At 37.2% G+C, this 19630-nt stretch overlaps 1 protein-coding gene across 3 annotated transcripts in view; it reads right to left on the bottom strand.

Annotated features, from left to right (window-relative positions):
• The window catches only part of gol (ring finger protein goliath), a 420378-nt gene that overhangs the window by 104617 nt on the left and 296131 nt on the right, over positions 1-19630 (bottom strand). Inside the window, exon 1 of one of the 3 annotated variants that reach the window (XM_081738800.1) lies at positions 14935-15054. The exons of the other annotated variants lie outside the window; for them this stretch is intronic. Within the exon in view, the coding sequence (XP_081594926.1) occupies positions 14935-14977 (43 nt within the window). The 5' untranslated portion in view covers positions 14978-15054. Of the gene's footprint in view, positions 1-14934; positions 15055-19630 lie in introns of those variants that run through there. 3 annotated transcript variants of the gene reach the window in all.

Below are 19630 nucleotides of genomic sequence, written 5' to 3'. Positions count from 1 at the left end.
AACGAATTCACTACGCAATGGCAGCAATGGCTACCATTTCTTATATTATTGTCACAAGTATGTGGCCTACACATTAGCATCATTTTGTCAGCGTAGGGTGACTGCAAGGGTTGCCAGGGCCCCGCAAAGTCAATATTTTCATATTTTTAATGATTTTTTATGTCTGTTCTTTTTCTACGAATACGACGGGAATTTCACGAATGTTACCTCGTTGGAATTTGTGGTCTATAAGCTTTACAATGGTATATAACTCATGACTCTGTGATAGTTAGGGGGGATAATTAGAGCCCCGAACATGAGAGTCTAGCGTTTTGTTAATATCCCTGGCGGGTGCCTAGAGTTAATTGTGTTGTTATGCCGTAGACACTAATCATTATTAGTTACCCATGTTGCAGATAGAGATGTATCTTGAAAACTGTTTAGTTAAAATGTCATTTGCTCCTTGTAGGCTAATCACTGCTCTTTTCTATGAGTTGTATTGTATTTGTCAGAGTATTTCTTCTAACTTATGATGTAAGAACTGTTCATTATTATGGAAATTATAGTGATCAAAAATACCCAAGTTTTGAATTTGTGAATTTGGATCTTAGAATGGTGTATAGTGTGTTTAACCTCCTTCAAATACTTCACTTGAATTTATGTTGGTTTAGTTATACGCACACTGATGTGCAGAATTTCGTTCAGTAATTGCTGTTATAATAAGAATATAACTCTGCTTGTAATTTACTCCATGCACAAATCCTGCGGAGGATGGGTTGTTTGTTAGAAAATTAAATTAGCTCCTTCAATCTGATATTTTAGTTGTTTTAAACATGTCCAACCAGCATCGGAAAAAAAAACACGTTTAAAACAATATGTTTAAAACGTTTAAAACAAACTGAATAAAACAACAGCCCTCGTTTTAAACATATTTTAAACACTTGTTTTAAACATTTTGTTTTAAACATATCAACCCTGCTTATCTCACAGTTCTTGCTCTGATACCTTCCGCCAGATAGACAAAGCCGTTCTAAAAGACTTTCGGCATTTATGCATAGCAAAGCTTGGAAACCTTACCCCCCCCCCACAGACACACATACATACACACAACACACACAAATCTTATATTTTTAGGTTAGGAATAATTACACATAAAAATACATTTTTGGTGAACGAAGTTTACTCAATATACAATGAACACACACACACACACAAAAAAAAGTACAAACTAATAGGTTATTAGAAAAGTCATGATGTATTTTTCCATGTTTTTCAAAAAGTCAGTTATTTATATAAAGAACAAAGGTCAATCAATGACAAAGTTCTTACTGTCTATCGAAAAACTTTCACCATCTTTCAGTGAGCTTAGTACAGTGAAGCACCTATCTTTACCAGCACCGGACCAAGACTGAATATCACACCGTACGAAGACTGTTTGCGCACCACACTGTACTACTGTACCACACTTTCTACGATCTCCGATTTACTCATCACCAGTTATCAGTCGCTTCAAAATAATAATTTTCATTTTCCTCGCGTTTAATGAGCTTGTACCATGTATTTACGCGCGACGTCAAATAAACTTTTGTTTGGGCTGTATGAGGGAACCAAACAATGAATTTGGTTGTGTATCCCAGAGTTTTCAAGTGGTTATGAACACTTCAATGATTGATATTCACAATTTCTACAATCTCTTGTTTCGTTTAACGTGAGGCTGATCCGACCAATGACCAGTTTTACCCGCGTACGGTAAAGCAAATCAAAAAGAATGTAATTGTGTTTGGCCAGCGACGCAACTATGCTAGATGTCGCCGGCGGAAAGAACTCGCCTTAGCACTCCCTGACCAACCAACCAAAAAGCTCCCCGAAAATATTTGCGCAATTCTGCGCCCTCCTAGTCCGGCGCCCGGGACACAAGCTCCATTTGCCTCCTAGTTACGTCACTGTGTTTGGTATGTCCGCCATATCTGGTATGTATGTGTGTGAAGGAGTGTAGTATGTATGGCGTGATATTTTCCAAATTATTATCGAAACCGGAAGTGGAAGTAATCTCTAAAATTTCCGGGTTTCATACAGATATTAGAGTGGAGATGGAATAAATTTTTGGGACGCTTAATTGATTACAGAAAACCCGCTTCTACGTATTGTCGATTTTACTCTATAGTGATCAACGATAAAACAAAGTGGTTCATTTCTGCCACTTTCAGTTGCAATAGAGGGTTAACACAAGTAAAGACAGTACCTGTTCTTAGAACGCTAAATACATTTAAAAACACACTTCTCCCTATCCGTTATTGTTTTGTTCTATACAGATCAACATTGGAACCAGAAGTTGTACTGGATTTCCATCACTTCCGTTTTTAGCAGGTTTCGGACGGAGATTAAATGTATTATTCGGATGCTTTATCGATTGCAGGAAGCCCTTTTTCGCTATCTATTACCGTTTCCTATAGTGATCCATGTAAAAAAAACCATAAATGGTTTATTTCTATCACTTACGCTGGATGGATCACCTTTATCAACGGACTCAATTATTAACTTTTGACCTTCAACATTCTTACCAAAATTGCTGACCATCCATTAAGTAGTTCTTAAGATATTTTGTCTCTCGGACGGACGGATACACGGACAGAGCAAATAGATCAATTTTGGTAAACCAAACTTTATTGGCAACCAATCTAGCTTTTTTTTTTTTTTTTTTTTTTAAGATTGTGATCGTATTATAGCTTTTTAATTTACGTTAGCTTCCAGCGCTTGTTAACCAGGATATTTTCTCTTTCATTTAACAAAACTTTTCTTTCCGTACGAAGAAACCATGACAACTTGGAAGTTTGTTTTGGTTTCCAGTAAATGAGTAGCCGTGATACGACCGAGGTAAACTTGAGCATGGTAACGAAGGAAACCTAAACACAATAATATAAAGTTGATTGGTCGGGTTCTTCATTAGTTGCATCACTAAACGTGAAAGAGATTATATTTATTACTGGCTTATTGGAAACGGAACATGTACACTCATGTCCAAAATTATTGTCGCATATCGATAAATATGTTGTTCTACGAATATAATTTGACAACAAATTCGCCCGGTATTTCTTATAATGTTGGTATGTGTATAGTCGGTAAAGGCATGTGTGTGGCAAATTTCATGTCAAAAGAGCAGTAAATAAGAACAATAAAACGCAAAAAAAAAAAAAAAAAAAACTTACTTCTCCATTTAGCAACATTTTGTTTTACTCATTCTAATTTTCGTATTTATAATTCTTTCCCTATGGAATTTACCACAAATATACATTTCCTGATTATACACATAGTATTAAAAGTGCCCTGCAACATCATTATCAAAATATATTCTTACAAGAAGACAGTTATAGATATGCGACATTCATTTTGGACACGAGTGTACCTACGGAACTGCAGATTGAAAAAAAAATAACATTTGATATCAACGCCGCGTTGATATAAGATACATTTATACATCATTATATATTTTTCACAAACAAAAACTCAGCAATTCTAGTTACTGCGCACATAAACTAGTTCCGAGATTAGATTAATCTCGTTATCGAAATATTTACAATTAGACTTCCGTAATTGATATTATACACATCCTTCTGTAACTGCTTGTGGAATAATTAATGTTTTAGAGGAAACTCGCATCTGAAATAAATAGAAAGTTGCAATAATGACGTTTCTGGATTCACTATAACCCCCTCTATTGATCATTCACAGTTATTCAGTATTTCATCTGTTGACAGGCCCTGGGACTAATGATTTTTTTTTTCTTTCAACCTTATAATGTTTCTTCCAAGTTCCTCTTTTAACTTCCAATATTCTCTTCTATTTTTCAAATCACTAATCAGTTGTGTTCTTTTTCCTATTCCTTGCTTTCATTCCATCTTCCCCTCTCGAAGACTTGGGAATTTCTTCGCAAGATGTGTCTAATCCAATTGGCTTTCCTACAATGGATGCTGGCTAAAAGTGTGCTCTTCTCTCCTACTCGTTTTAAAACATCTTCGTTTATTACTCTCTCCGGGCACTATCTTCTCCATCTTCCTCCAACACTACATTTCTAAGCTCTTTAAATATTTTTTTTTCTTTAACTCCAGTAATGCCCAAGTCTTTGAATTTTACAAACATCTCGCTTAGCCCAATATTAAGCCTCAGTAATATTTTTTATTTACTCCAATATTCTTGGGATTGCTGCCAGAGTGAAGGTGGATTAATAGTAGGCCTAGACGTCAACAAAACTTCAAGATCATATTCCTATTTCCTTTCCACATCTCCATGCCGTTGATCACCTTGTGGTTCATCTGCCTTTTACGACAGTTTCCTCACCTAAGAAGAAGAAGGTGACTTGATCTCAATCCGCTCATTTATCCTCCCAGAAGGCTGTTGGCACTTGGTAAAGGTTGATTCCTTACCCCGCGAGTCAGATGGTCCCCATCTACGTTAGTCGCCTAAAACGTTGCCCGTTTTCTTCCGCGAAGAGGGTAGGTTTGACGATCAGACCCGAAGGCCTTCCTCAAACCTCTGCAGTACTTTTAGAAAATCATTCACCGTACGGGATGAATTGAGATGTTCAAGTCGTCTCTAATTCAACAATGAAAAAACAGTTTTCAGAAAAAAAGTAAAAACTTAATTATGATGCACAATAACGTTCCATTCCAAAACAAATTTCACTCTTACGTCAAGGGCCGTTAACTAACACACTATAAAAATATGGGTATTTTTTGCCAGAAAATTCCCTGAAAATTAACTCCTTAAGGGGTTAAAATATAAATTTAGCATTAAAAATTCCAATTTTTTTTTTTTTTTTTGGGTAAGTTTCTCACGTCACGATATTCTATGATCATCCGCATCATCATCTACCAAAGAAGCCAAATGCTCTCTCTAGTAGTAAAAAAATAATTTCATTTTGAAACATAATACATATATCTGTAAATTAATACACAAGTCATGCCTGACGGTGCGTTTTAAAAACATTTTATAGTGCTGAAAAGACAATGAAGTATTTTTCTGCTTCCGTAAACAACAGCACGAAGTGACAGAAGAAGTATGATATATATGAAGACTTTCAATGCTAACACACGAACAAGAAAACCGCAGTATAATAAATAAGGTTGATTATTCATCGCCACATTGTCTCAAGTTCACTGTGTAACTTCTTCCGGAACTCTGCCAAAGGGCCGCAGTAGTTGAGAAATCTTATCTCTAGCTTTATAATTTATCATGTGCACAAAAGGTCAACTCCTTTCTAGAGAGAGAGAATTTACTTGTTAAACCTTGTTTATGTAGTTTAGCACAACATATACGGGTCGCGGATAAAAGCTTACTAACCTTTCTTTTACAGTGTTTTTATTATGATTTTCCTCGTTCTTTGTTGGAAGAAAATTTTACAACTAAACGGTATCGAATACCTGCTTCTTAGTTTTTTAAAGTCAATTAAGTTATACAGTAAAATCTGTCTTTGGTGGAATTGAATGGGACTCCTAAAGCTGCCTTCACATTAGGATCTTGTTAGCCGCTCATGTGAACCTGTAGTGTGAAGGCAACGAATACTTCTAAGCCGCTCAAAAGATCGCGATACTAAAATGACAGTCATACTAGAGCCAGGAGAAGCTGCAACTTTAATCTTGGCGATAAATTGCAAGATGAAACGGAAAAGAAGATACACAACAATTGGATTCATCCTATAAATCAATCAAGACTGGAAAAATGCTCATTTTGCAGTCTGTATCCTAAACTGATATATGAAAGAAAATTTTTCAATTACTTCAGGATGTCTATCTTCGTTTGACGAACTGTACAATAGTATAAAATATTTCATCACAGTAACACCAACTTCAGAAAATTTTCAACATCAAATATATGTACTCTTTTCTTCCTCACGTGTGAAGAGCTCTTGTAGGACTGCGAGTTAGGTATTTTCTTCCCCGCCAGTCGGGCTGATCTTCATAGCAGCTCAGAGCCGCGGCTCACTTGCACCGAAGCCCATGTGTGAAGGCATACATTGAAGACAATGTGAAGCTAGCAGATGCAGCTCACACGAGCGGCTCACAGGATCCTAGTGTGAAGGCTACCTAAAAATTTCTGTTAGATAAGTAGGTTTCCGATTGAGATCTATGCAAAAATATGGATGCATATAATGATACATTAATATAAAATAAGAAGTTGTGCGTATGTTAGTCAATTTCCAGTGTTTATTTCTACTACTAATTAATACACGCGAAACACAAATTAACAGAAAAATACAGTACACAACTTAATTCCTCGAATACTGATGGAAAGTTTTCTATTAACAACGCTGCTTGTCTGCTCGACTTTACACAAAGACTTTAACCTAGGGATGGTATCGAGACGATAAATAGCGGTCTCGATCTCGTCTCGAGTCAAAATTCACAGTTTCGGTCTCGTCTCGGCCAACAGATGCTTGTCTCGATCTGACTCGGAGGCCAAATCTCGGTCTCGTCTAGAAAGTCTCGAAATAAATAGTGTTAAATTAAAATTGTGAAAATATTATTATCGTACAGTCTGTCGTTACCGCTTCCTATTGTTTTGCCTTCTTTCTTGACCTAGAGTTATGGTATGATGTACCTCTTTCCAGCTAATTAGCTAGCGCTAATGCTTTCCATGCGTGTGTTCCAGGTTCAATCATCAGTGGGTATAATATACTGGGATAAAACCCTAATAGTAACTCATATTTCACTTTCGGCAATAGACTTTGTCTCATATAGCCTCAGTACTGCCTATACAATTAAACTCTATTAAATTAACTCTAGTACTATACAGTAGTTTATTTCCTTCCTTTGAATCAGAATTATGCAATACCTCCTAACAAATAACGCAACACATAGCAGAACGAATGTATTTAACCGTACCGAAATTAAAATTTTACAATTTCTCATTTATTATCCAATAATTCCGCTTTGACTGTCATTTTAAAAACAGAATACAACGTTCATTACCTTAACAAATAGGGTAAATTTTGAGTAAAGGTAAATTGCTACAATATATTTTGTTTCAAATTAATCAAATGTTTTATTACCGTTTAACATCTCAATGTTTAACTGACATGTTGTAACATGAACTTGCTTAACCTTGTAGTAGGAGCTACGGCACTCATCTTTGTTATCCATGGTCTCGGGTTGGATCACCAAACAAGTTAGATTCAAAGTCCGATGTTTCGTATAGTTCGCGTCTCACTTTAAGTACATTATGTTACTTATATAAGTTCATAAGATCGTAATGTATTACATAAGCATATATCCAGTAACACAGATTAAGCTTATTCCTGACAAGGGAACATCTTATATTGATAGTAGCGTTGCCAAATCAAACAATGTGCAATCAATAGAGGAGTGAAGAAAAGTGAGAAATCCAAAGTTTTACGGGCCGACACGCAGAAACACAGGAGATACAGAGGAAAGAAGGATCTAGAATCATGTGAAGATAGCAATGCAAAAGATACACTGACACAGAAAGAACTTCAAAATGATTAAAGTAATCAAAATGATATTTACACAACAGTATAGTAAACAAACATTGTACCCACAGACATGCTCAATAACATATGTAATGCAGTGTTGCCAACTGAGTACAAAATGAAGTTTTGTTAAATGGCGCGGAACACAAATTATAACATCTAGAAAATCTAATTAGGAGTAGAACCATACCTGTGAAGTCGTGATGTACAGTGTTGCCAACGTTTGAAGATAGGCCTATATGAATACTTATATGAATATCGGATGTAGAAGAGAACATACAGTACACGATCCTAACTACAGTAGTTAAAACCAAAATATGAGACCACAAACAATAATATAATCATTGAGGCACGAAAATAAGGGACGAAACACAGTGTCGAAGCAGGTTTGCCCAAGTGGAAGATCAGAATAGTATCAAACACAACACACAAAACTGAAATGATGCATGCTCTTGCATTGACAATTGATTGGCAGGCTCACGTTTCTGATGCACGTAATATTGTATCACCTCACACATTATTGGTAGTCAATTTTTCAGTGTTGCTCTTGATAAAGCGCTCCGCAGGGTGTTGGTAATGTATGTACTCTTCTACATCCGAAATTCATGTAGGAATTCATATACGCCTATCTTCAAATGTTGGCAACACTGTAAATCAAGACTTGACAGGTATGGTTCTAATCATAATTAGATTTTCTACGTGCTATAATTTGTGTTCCGTGCCATTTAATAAAACTTCATTTTGTGCTCAGTTGGCAACACTGCATTACAAATGTTATTGAGCATGTCTGTGGATACAATGTTTGCTTAGTATACTGTTGTGTAAATACCATTTTGATTACTTTAATCATTTTGAAGTTCTTTCTGTGTCAGTGTATCTTTTGCATTGACATCTTCACATGATTCTAGATTCTTCTTTTCTCTGTATCTCCTGTGCTTTTGGGTGTCGGCCCGTAAAACTTTGAATTTCTCACTTTTCTTCACTCCTCTATCGGTTGCACATTGATTGGGCAATGCTACTATCAATATAAGATGTTCCCTTGTGAGCTTTCAGCGGAGCTTGTGATCTTTATTCTAGAAAACTAATCGTGCGTTCATTACGTTGAAATTTTATACTGATTGAAAATTACTTTCGAAACATGGACATACATATAAAGTATATAGGTAACTCGAGCTATCTGTATATATTTTCTCTCTCACTCGCCAAAACAAGTGATTCTTAACTTTCTAGTTTTCTTTTGTATTAATTTTCGTAGTTTTGCTGCAACGTTAAGGGTCAATTTTTTTTTCGCTGTACGACTTTCGTTAAATTTTGGATTCATTTATATATATATATATATATATATATATATATATATATATATATATATATATATATATATATATATATATATATATATATATGAACTTTAGAGGTAGATTTTGCTACGTCGCTTTTTGGTGAAATTGAGTTAAGAATACTTTTTTAATATACTATGTTCTCTCTAGTGGTGTAATTAATAATGTATGTCTAAAAGCATTCTATTACTTTGTAACTACTTAGTATAGTTTGAAAAACAGTACTATAGGTCTTATTTAAGGAGTCGGTTTTTCTCTTCTCCTGTAAAATTACGAAATTATGACTCTCAGGTCCAGATATAATAAAATCATGATCAACCATTATCAATCCACTGCTGGATGAAGGTATTTCCAAGTCTTATCCACAACTATCTATCTTGAGAAATACTTTTTCAGGTTACTCAACAGTTGTTCTTGATTTCGACAAACCTTCTTGTATAAGGACGTTTCCTAGGCTGTTTTTATCTCGGGGTATCCAGTCTAGAATTGTTTTCGTCCATCGATCATAATTTCTTGCAATATGTACAGCACATTTTCTAGTCCATGTTAAAAAATTATTTCATTAGTACCAGTCATTAGTTAATAAATAATTTATTTCTATATATTTGGGCTACAAATAGTTCAAATCCGCTACTTTTGGAGCACAGACACGCTACTTTCTTATATTCGAATCTGACAACACTGAATCAATGATTTAAATCAACACAATGTGAGGACCTCCATTTGGTCTAGCGGCTAGGTTCGCGTGGTCCCGAATTCTATTTCCGGTAAGGGTACAGTTGAACGACCGAAGTGGTTCGGATTAAATTATAATCAGCAGCTCCACGTCTCCTTTAGCCGTCCTAGCATAAACGTGGGACGTTAAACTAAAACAAACCAAACCAAAAATCAATATTTTCTACAATGTGTATTATTAACTGTAAGTCCCTGAATAATTGCATATAGCTATGGATATAAATCGAGTTTGAGGTGGTCGGTGGTCAAACTAAAACAAGTGAAATGCAACTAGGATGTAATTAGAACATTTAATTAAACACGGTTTTGTCTACATCAAACCTAAGGGAACTAGTGTTATCGAAAAGTTATCAGTTACATTTAATTTCAGTTACAATTTGCCTTTATATATTGGTGAAACCAAAACTTTGACATTATCATTAACATTATAAAGACTATGAAAAACGTAGTTTTTTGAAAACATTCTTGCACCATAAAACAAATTACGAGTAATTTTAAAATTTGCAGTTTAGCTACGTTATTTGCGCTATATTTAGAATAATATTTAGTAATTTATTTAAGTTGACAACACTGCTTAAAATAATGGAACTGCGACTTTTAATTAAAACCACCAAAAACTATTGTTGTAATGTTATAGAAGCAAACGAAAGTAACAATCATTATAAAAATTTAACACAAATACGTTATTTTAAGCAGTATAACACTCACTATCCATGTGTTTGGTATCTCTGAAACGGTTTGAAATAACAATTGTTGTAAATGGCATTATGATTATTTAAGTCTTTTGGAAGCATCTACATGATGAGACGTGATATGTCAGCAAGTTATCGAAGTAAAATCTTTAGAGAAAGTTAAATTTTCCATTTCTTGTAACTTTGTTCCTTCGTTCATTTGAAATACATTATACCATGATCATAGTATTTGACGCTAAGATACAAACATGCGCATTGCATAGTCTATGCCATTTGAGTTATTCGAGATCTCCCAAAATGTTGTTAGTGATACTGTATTGTCCTTCGTAACACTGAATAATGTATGTGGTATTGTTGTTTTATTTAATATCTAAATTATAAATAAGTAATACCTTACATAGTGCAATTTGAGAAAATACAACTTTATATTGCGTTGACAACACTGCTTGTATAATTAGTGGTATTGCAGAGTATCTAGAATAATTTTCTCTACAATATTTCACACAACATTGTACAAAATTTCTGCATTTTTAATTATTTATATATATATATATATATATATATATATATATATATATATATATATATATATATATATATATATGTGTGTGTGTGTGTGTGTGTGTGTGTGTGTGTGTATAGGGGCGGATCCAAGGGAAGGCCTATAGCCCCCTTAACGCTCAGGTATACATTGGATAAAATGAACTTCAATCCTGCTTTACAGTGGATAAAGCGGCAAAGTATGGTTTAGCCCCTCCCTTGATCATATCCTAGATCCTTGGCTGTACATACCTACCCCATATGGGTGTCTGGGGCGGACCTTTTACAACTCAAAATTCATGCCCCTTAAAATAATGATGGGCGTGTTTTTGCGTTTTCTCATATTCGCAGTCGTTTCGAAGATACAGAGGGTGGCAACAGACTTTATGGATACACTGTATAATACAAATGACTGGCGAAAATCCAGAGGAGATGAGGAGGACATATTCCCTCCAATCTTGGAACCGGAGAACTGTCCCCCCCCCCAATAATTCGATTTGAAATGTGTTTTTTGGGGAGAAATGTGATGATTTGTGTCCGATTGCTACAAAGAAAAGTGAGATGAATTGATGTCCCCCTACAATAAGCCTAAAATCTGCTCTCCCCAATGTTGAAGACAACTCCGCTTCCCTGATTATCCACAGCATTGTTTTTCAACTTCATAAATATTTTGATTATCGCTTAAAAAAAAAAATGGGAACGGTCTTACTGGTCCCCTCCCCCCAATATTGAAGACAGATTTGCGCCGCTGATACAAATTCATTTTGAAATAATACTGTAATACTGAACAGCATTCCAGCGAACTAATTTCATTGAGCGTTTCTACGACCGGTCTTATGAGTATATGCCGCGTGAAGGGACGTATGTGGAAACCAACGTAGTAATATTTTTTTTTCTGACATCATTAAGTATTTTTATCTTGAGGTAGTCCCGAAGTTATTGAACACATTCTGAAGTATTGATTTAGTTCCTTTTCTCATCTTGCAAGTTTACAACTTTTAAGACTGTAATGAGCTTTGGTACTGTCAACACTGATGCCGTAAGACGAGGTTACTTTGCATCAGATTTCCCCCGCCAAGTGAACTTTGTGGTGAACAAACACCGTGTGCATGCGTTTGCTCGGTGCGTCTGATATTCCCGTTTCCTCCCACTTTCTTCATTCCACCATTTCATTCCTTACTCATAATCACCGTCTCCTTTAGCCTAACCGGCGTAACCATGGGACGTAAAACTCAAAAACTTCATTTCATTTCATTTTGCATAAGATTTGAAAAATTTTAAAGGAAATCGAATATAACTTACAAACGTTATGATTTTGAATACTGTATTTTAAATATATAATATATACATAGGGGAAAACGGGGTAATGGCACGCTGTGTATAATTGCACGCATCCCTGTTTACAAAGAACCAGAAGAAGGAGAAGGCCTGCATGGTGCTCAACCCTACCAACAACTAGCCCAACGAATCTCCCTTGAGTGGGAGAGCGCTGCAGAGAACGCACTGCGGAATATGACCATATATTGAAAATATTTGTTTTTCTTCAAAAATTTTACCAGTTTTCTTTAGTGGTTAAGTTCAAACTTACTTCTGGGGTACGGTATTTTTGTAGTCAATATGGATGAATAGTCAATTTAGAATACATATAGGGTTAGTATTTTGTTATTATATTTACGCATGCTAGTCAAGAACAAAAATATCAAGATTGCTTGAGTTGGGGTAATAACACACATAAACACAAAAGTGCGTGTGATTAAAAATGCCTCATCAGGCTTTGAAAAGTGTGGTACGTTCCCCATGAATCCAGAAGTTTTTATAGATGCTGATTTTGCTGCAAGTGATCAATGTTGTAGTCAGATTGAGGAGAATATGGAAGCAGACCTTTCTCATGATGCAATGGACTCGACGAAACAAAAATTTACTGACGTTTCTGAACTGTCAGTCACTGGACCATCAAGGGTAGTCACCAATTCCGAAAAATTATCCGCAATAGTCCCGTTAACAGAAATTTCTACAATTCCTAGGCAAAAACCCTAGGCAAAAAGCAGAAGGGAAAGCACCAAAGCTCAGAAATTCTAGCAGCAATGCCTCGTAAGGCTTTTCTGCATAAAAAGGGCGAAGAAAGCAAATGCGTTTAGGGAATATCATCATAAATTCGTTTTTAAAGTTCTTTAACTAAGAACTCAACTGTTGCGTGACATTACCCTCCACTGCAGGGTAACTGCACGCAGTGTAAGGTTTCAAATTTCCATCTGCTACCTTATAACGAACAGTAATTATGCAATAGTTCCGAGTTATTTCATAGTAAACATACGTAGGTATGTACAGCACTATTCATTAGGTTCCATGGTGCTCTCTCATTGCTGTTCTGAGCAATTAAAAAAAAAAAAAAACGCGTGTCATTACCCCCTTTTCCCCTATATGAGGAAAATATTCATGCAAGTGCATTTAGTAAACATTTAGTATGACTGTAGTTATTGAAATATAAACTTCCTTTGGGGATACTTTGCACTAAATACAAAAAAGTATGATCAACTTACGAACATAATGTTTCTGCGCAATGTTTATCCTTCAGTATTTATACATTTCACTTCCTACACAAAGCTGCATGCATTCGAAAATATTGATATTAAAATTGTGTATGAATTATCGATATTTGTAAAGAAAATCATATATTTTCTGGTACCGGCACAGGAACCACATTCTGATAGTTTAGCATATGCCCCACAAAAATGTCAACTCAAGAACAGGAAAAACAAAAATCTCCATGAGCTGATATTCTTTGGTTGCTCTTTATGTCCACGAATATCATCTCAAACGTAATCAGTGGAATATTTACGGGGTTTGGGGCTTTCAGGCTGAAGCCCACCCAAATTGCATGATTTTTTAAAATGTGTTAGTCATTCCTATGCGTATAAGCTTCAAGCCCTCCCAAAAGTCTAGTGATTTCTATTTAAAAAACTAAGCTTTTATGAGTGAAGCTCCCTCCTCAAACTATTTTTCTGGATCCGCCACTGTTCATAATTTATTTTCCAATAAGAAATCCATTCCGGCATCTACCTAAACAACACATTTTCCTAAAATTAGAAAGCACGACGTACCAGCAGTAATAATTTCCTAAGAGGTTACTTTTGACCAGTGCGAAGTAACCCCTATTAGAGGCTCAAACCGCCTTCTTTCAGTTTTAATTTTTTATGACTTTATAACTTTTCACATTTCAATTTCAACTATTGCTTCAAAGTCCCATTATACATTGTTGACATGACGCAAACTAGAAATACGTAGGGTAGGATCAGGTTACCTTAGGGTGAGGGAAGTTTGGACCCAATTTGTTAAAATTAATAGAGTGTAACTGCTCGTATTATATTTACTGTATCGTTTCCTATAAATGTTCTGCATAAAGTGCACTCTTACCCTCTTTGCTACCGTGACAATTTTATGCTATTAATATTAATAATAAAGAACCTCGTGACAGGGACTCTGAAATTACTTCAAATGGTATGACAACCTCTTTCTTGTGGACTTCCTTTACCATCATCAGGGGACACGGAAACCGATTCTGGGGGACCTGAGGGAGTGTGCTACTTTCCCAAAGTTTGTTTAGTTACCCCAATACCTGGATAATTTTACTTGGATCTTTGCTTGGATATCTAACAACGAAACACACACCTGAATGTACCTCCCCACCACACACAATAGTTACACAAATCGGTGGCGCTGTTAGGGACCATCCACGTATGTATTAGCAAAATTTGTGGATCTTCCGCAACGCAAAATATGCAACAAACAACATCGTATAACCAATATGTTGATTATCACAAACTAAAATGTGAATTTTGCGTTGCATAGACGCAGAGGCGGATCTAGACCGGGGCCGGGGGGACCTAGGCTATTTTTGCTATTTATATATTTTTTGAAATGTTTATAGCAAACTCATTATATAGTACCTATCATAGTCTGGGTTTTGGTTGGCCCCCCAGTTTTTAACTTCTCCATCCGCCTCTGCGTAGACGTAAGCCGATTCGTAGGGTACGCATAAAAAAAGTTCTTGCAAGAATAATCATGGATAAGTTACAACGATTACACAATTTGTCTACAACTAAAACACACAAATGCATACAAAACATTGTGGAAAGTTCAATTAACAATGTTTCGCTTAAGTACTTACTGTATGTTATCATATTGTTGTTTCCAGCTACTGGGCAGCACATTTGTTATTTTAGCGAGTTTCACGTGATCCGTAACGCAAGAGGTGAAATCCTTAAAAGTGATGACTGAGCTTTCTGTTGCTGTATTTCTACCCACGTTAGCAATCACAATTGCTTTTAGGTTTTGTTTGTGCAAGCTCTCAAATGGAAAACTTCAGTAAAACAACAGAGCATCGTAAAAATAAGTTGTTTCCACTTTTGTGAACGGCATTAAGCACGTACAAAGTTCTTTGATTGGTTATTATTCTTCAGTGTGTTTATGACAAGGAACAGCTTTAAAACGTCAACTTTGATTCAATATACATTTTTTAATATATCAACATCCTTTGGTTACATTCGACGACAAGTAAACAACATTGTTTGAAATTACTACAATGTAGTGTTGCACCGAAGGTACAGTCAGCAGCAAAAGAGCTTGCACTGTTCACCAGTTATTCCTGGAACGAATGGAGTAATTTGAATATACACTATGCGATCAAAAGTATCCAGACACCTGGCTGAAAATGACTTACAAGTTCGTGGCGCCCTCCATCGGTACTGCTGGAATTTAATATGGTGTTGGCCCACCCTTAGCCTTGATGACAGCTTCAACTCTCGTAGGCCTACTTTCAATCAGGTGCTGGAAGGTTTCTTGGGGATGGCAGCCCATTCTTCACGGAGTGCTGAACTGAGGAGAGGTATCGATGTAGGTCGGTGAGGCCTGGCACGAAGTTGGCGTTTTAAAACACCCAAAAGGTGTTCTATAAGATTCAAGTCAGGCCACTGTGCAGGCCAGTCCATTAAAGGAATGTTATGGTCGTGTAATCACTCCGCCACAGGCCGTGTAGTATGAACAGGTGCTCGATTGTGTTGAAAAATGCAGTCGCCATCCCCGAATTGCTCTTCAACAGTGGGAAGCAAGAAGATGCTTAAAACATCAATGTAGGCCTGTGCTGTGTTTTGAGTGCCACGCAAAACAACAAGGGGTGCAAGCCCCCTCCAAGAAAAACAGGACCACACCATAACACCAACACCTCTGAATTTTACTGTTGTCACTACACACGCTGACAGATGACGTTCACCGGGCATTCGCCATACCCACACCCTGCCATCGGATCGCCACATTGTGTACCGTGATTCGTCACTCCACACAACGTTTTTCCACTGTTCAATCGTCCAATGTTTACGCTCCTTATACCAAGCGAGGCGTCGTTTGGCATTTACCTGAGTGATGTGTGACTTATAAGCAGCTGCTTGACCATGAAATCCAAGTTTTCTCACCTCACGCCTAACTGTCATAGTACTTGGAGTGGATCCTGATGCAGTTTGGAATTCCTGTGTGATGGTCTGGATAGATGTCTGCCTATTACACTTTTCGACCCTCTTCAACTGTCGGCGGTCTCTGTCAGTCAACAGACGAGGTTGGCCTGTACCCTTCTGTGCTGTACGTGTCTCTTCACGTTTCTACTTCACTATCACATCAGGCACAGTGGACCTAGGGATGTTTAGGAGTGTGGAAATCTCGCGTACGGACTTCTAACACAAGTGACACCCAATCACCTGACCACGTTCGAAGTCCGTGAGTTCCGCGGAGCGCCCCATTCTGGTTTCTCACGATGTCGAATGACTACTGAGGTCACTGATAATGAGTACCTGGCAGTAGGTGGCAGCACAATGCACCTAATATGAAAAACGTATGTTTTGGGGGTGTCCGGATACTTTTGATCACATAGTGTAGCTTTCAGTAGTATATATTCGTGTAAGAGAAGCAATTCTCACTCGTTTTCGTTCATCGGGTTCATTTGCTAATTACCTGCACGGGCGCCGATCCTGGGGGCCGGGAGGTCAGAGTCTCTAATGCTCATGTGGGTCCCCATGTATTTTCTATGAATATACATTTTTATATGTATTTATTTAAATGAATATACAATATTTGGCATAATTTAAATTCAATTTGTCTTGTGCCTCGTATATGCCTTCTTAGACCCTTATCTGCAACCAAACACATCTGAATCCCTCTCCTCCAAGTTACTGAGAAATCGGTGCCCTTCTAGCGACATACTTTGACGTCATTTAGGATGCTGCGCAGCTAGTGATAACTATTAGCATGATTGATTAATTAGAAATTAGCGTGACTGACAGACAAAGATTAAGGAGCTCCATTCCGTCAATTTCCACAGAATTTTGCGCACTGCAATACAACATAAAACCTACAACAAGAGACTTGTGTTATATACCGATTATCGCAAACTACGATGGATATTTACCGTTGTGCTGACGCTAACTCGTACGGAATGAGACCAAAGAGTGTTTGCATGTAATCCGTAACTGTTAAATGTTTTGCATTTTCCGTATTAGCAGTACTCTCATATAAACATTTTTTCTATTATAAATAAGACTGTAACCTTACTTTGCACCAAATAAAATTACAGGGCCTCAATTATCATGAAAATATTGATTTGGAGTTTATTGTAACATCTTTTCTTCATCACTTGGTGTAAATGAGAAACGGATTCCAGTCTACTGCGGGATCCGATCCACACATTGACTAGCGAATCGACCACTGTTTCCTGCACCAAAGGCGATAGTGCTAACCGTCAATAACGGTATTACATTTCTGTCAAATTTCTTGAGTTCCTATATACAGGGTGTTCGGGAAACAATACCGACAAACTTAAGTAAAAAGATTCCTCGCACAAAAGTATTAAATTACACACCAAAATGTGTGGGTGTACGAACACTCCATTTCGGGGCTATAGCCCGCAGAAAATTTCTCGGAATAATAAAATAAAGGGTCACAACTTAGAACGAAATGTCCAATGAAAATATGGTACAAAGTAATGCTGTTAAAATTCGAATAATAGAATCTTCGAATACAGGGTCCAGCAAAAGGACCTCCTGTATTAGGAAAGGGCGCTTTGTGAGTTGTGGTGCGGATACGGCGGCTGAGAGGCTATCGATCGATACAGATATATATGCCATTTTCAGCAGTCGCAATGGCGTGGCGCAGTGAGCGTCGTCAGTTTGTTGTGGAAGATTATAACCTATTCGTAATGGTGGTTCTGTGATTACTACTCAACGGGAATTTCGCATACGGTTCGGACTTGGCCGATATGATGCTGATCCACATAGAAAACTATTCTATTTTGGGTACCAGACTTTAGAGCAACAGGTTCGGAACTGAGAAAAAAATCGTCTGGCCGACCTGTTTTAAGTGCTGAACGCTTTGGAGATTGCTGAATGGACGCCCTCACATGCGCATTAGACTTTGCGTGTAAGAAATCATTTTCCGAAGTTCGTTGTTATTGTTTCCGAACACTATATATATATATATATATATATATATATATATATATATATATATATATATATATACGAGGGCTAGTCAAGAAAGACTTGGACTGATTTTTTTTCTAGGCAATTTATTATTACTCAGCAACAGGCACATGATCCTTTTCAAAGTAGTCCCCGCCCATTTGAATGCACTTTTTCATTCGAGTCTTCCAGTCCTCAAACACATGTCGCAGGCCATTCTTTGAGAGGTCTTTCAAAACCGCCTCCGATACCTTCAGAACCTCGGAGTTATCGGAGAAGCGGCGTCCACGCAGTCTGGATTTTAGGGCAGGGAATAGAAAAAGTCGCACGGTGCGGTAGGCGTCTCCACCATCCTCAAACCTTTGCAACAGCTCCCTGCAAGTCTCCACTCGAACGGCCTTCTGCTCTGGTGTCAGGAGTCGCGGAATCCATCGCGCACACACTCGGCTCATGTGGAGGTGGTCATGCAAAATTTTGAAGGCACTGCCATGAGATATGCGTAGTGCGGCTGCCAGATCGTCGATACTGATGCGGCGATCTTCTCTAACAATGACTGCTACCGTGTTAATGTTCACCTCAGTAACAGCTGACGCTGATACACCTGGTCCACCAGCTTTCGTGATTGTCATTCGGCCCTCTTTAAACTCTTTGAACCACCAGAACACGGTACTTCGTGGCAGAGCGTCATCTTTGTAGGCTGCTCTCAACATTCCTAGAGTTTCTGTTGCACTTTTCCCCAAGCGATAGCAGAACCGTATAGCTGCAAATTGTTCATCTCGTAATGACTCCATTTCTTCTACAGGCGACTTCTAGAGGCGGCGCAGAACATCACCTGCAATAAAAAGTCGTGGTTACCAAACATGCAATGATTCCTTAACAACATTTTATATATATGCACAGCAAGACCCACCCTACTTGTATGCCAAACTATGAAGCTCCAGCGTTAACAGAACTGCCGGGAAAAAAATCAGTCCAAGTCTTTCTTGACTTGCCCTCGTATATATATATATATATATATATATATATATATATATATATATATATATATATATATATATATATATATATATATATATATATATATATATATATATATATATATAAGGTAACCAAGGAAGTTCTGTCACTTTTTCACCCACCAACTTCGAACATCGATATGTCACCGAAGACGACCTGGAAGATCAAAAATTGTCTCCATCAGCACTGACGACCTTCTGCTAACATTCTGGAAGGCCATGAATTCCATCGCGGTAGAACTTGGTGGACTGTGAAGCGACGAAGGTATCAAGTGTATTTTAAACCTCTACTACGGATTTCAACTGGATTCCTTTAAGGTCACTGTCCAAGGAATGGAACAGGTGA

The sequence above is a fragment of the Thermobia domestica genome, chromosome 14 (genome assembly GCF_964235325.1).
Source record: "Thermobia domestica chromosome 14, izTheDome1.hap1.1, whole genome shotgun sequence".
In the NCBI taxonomy this organism is placed as follows: domain Eukaryota; kingdom Metazoa; phylum Arthropoda; class Insecta; order Zygentoma; family Lepismatidae; genus Thermobia; species Thermobia domestica.
This window is presented reverse-complemented; position numbering and strand designations above follow the sequence as displayed.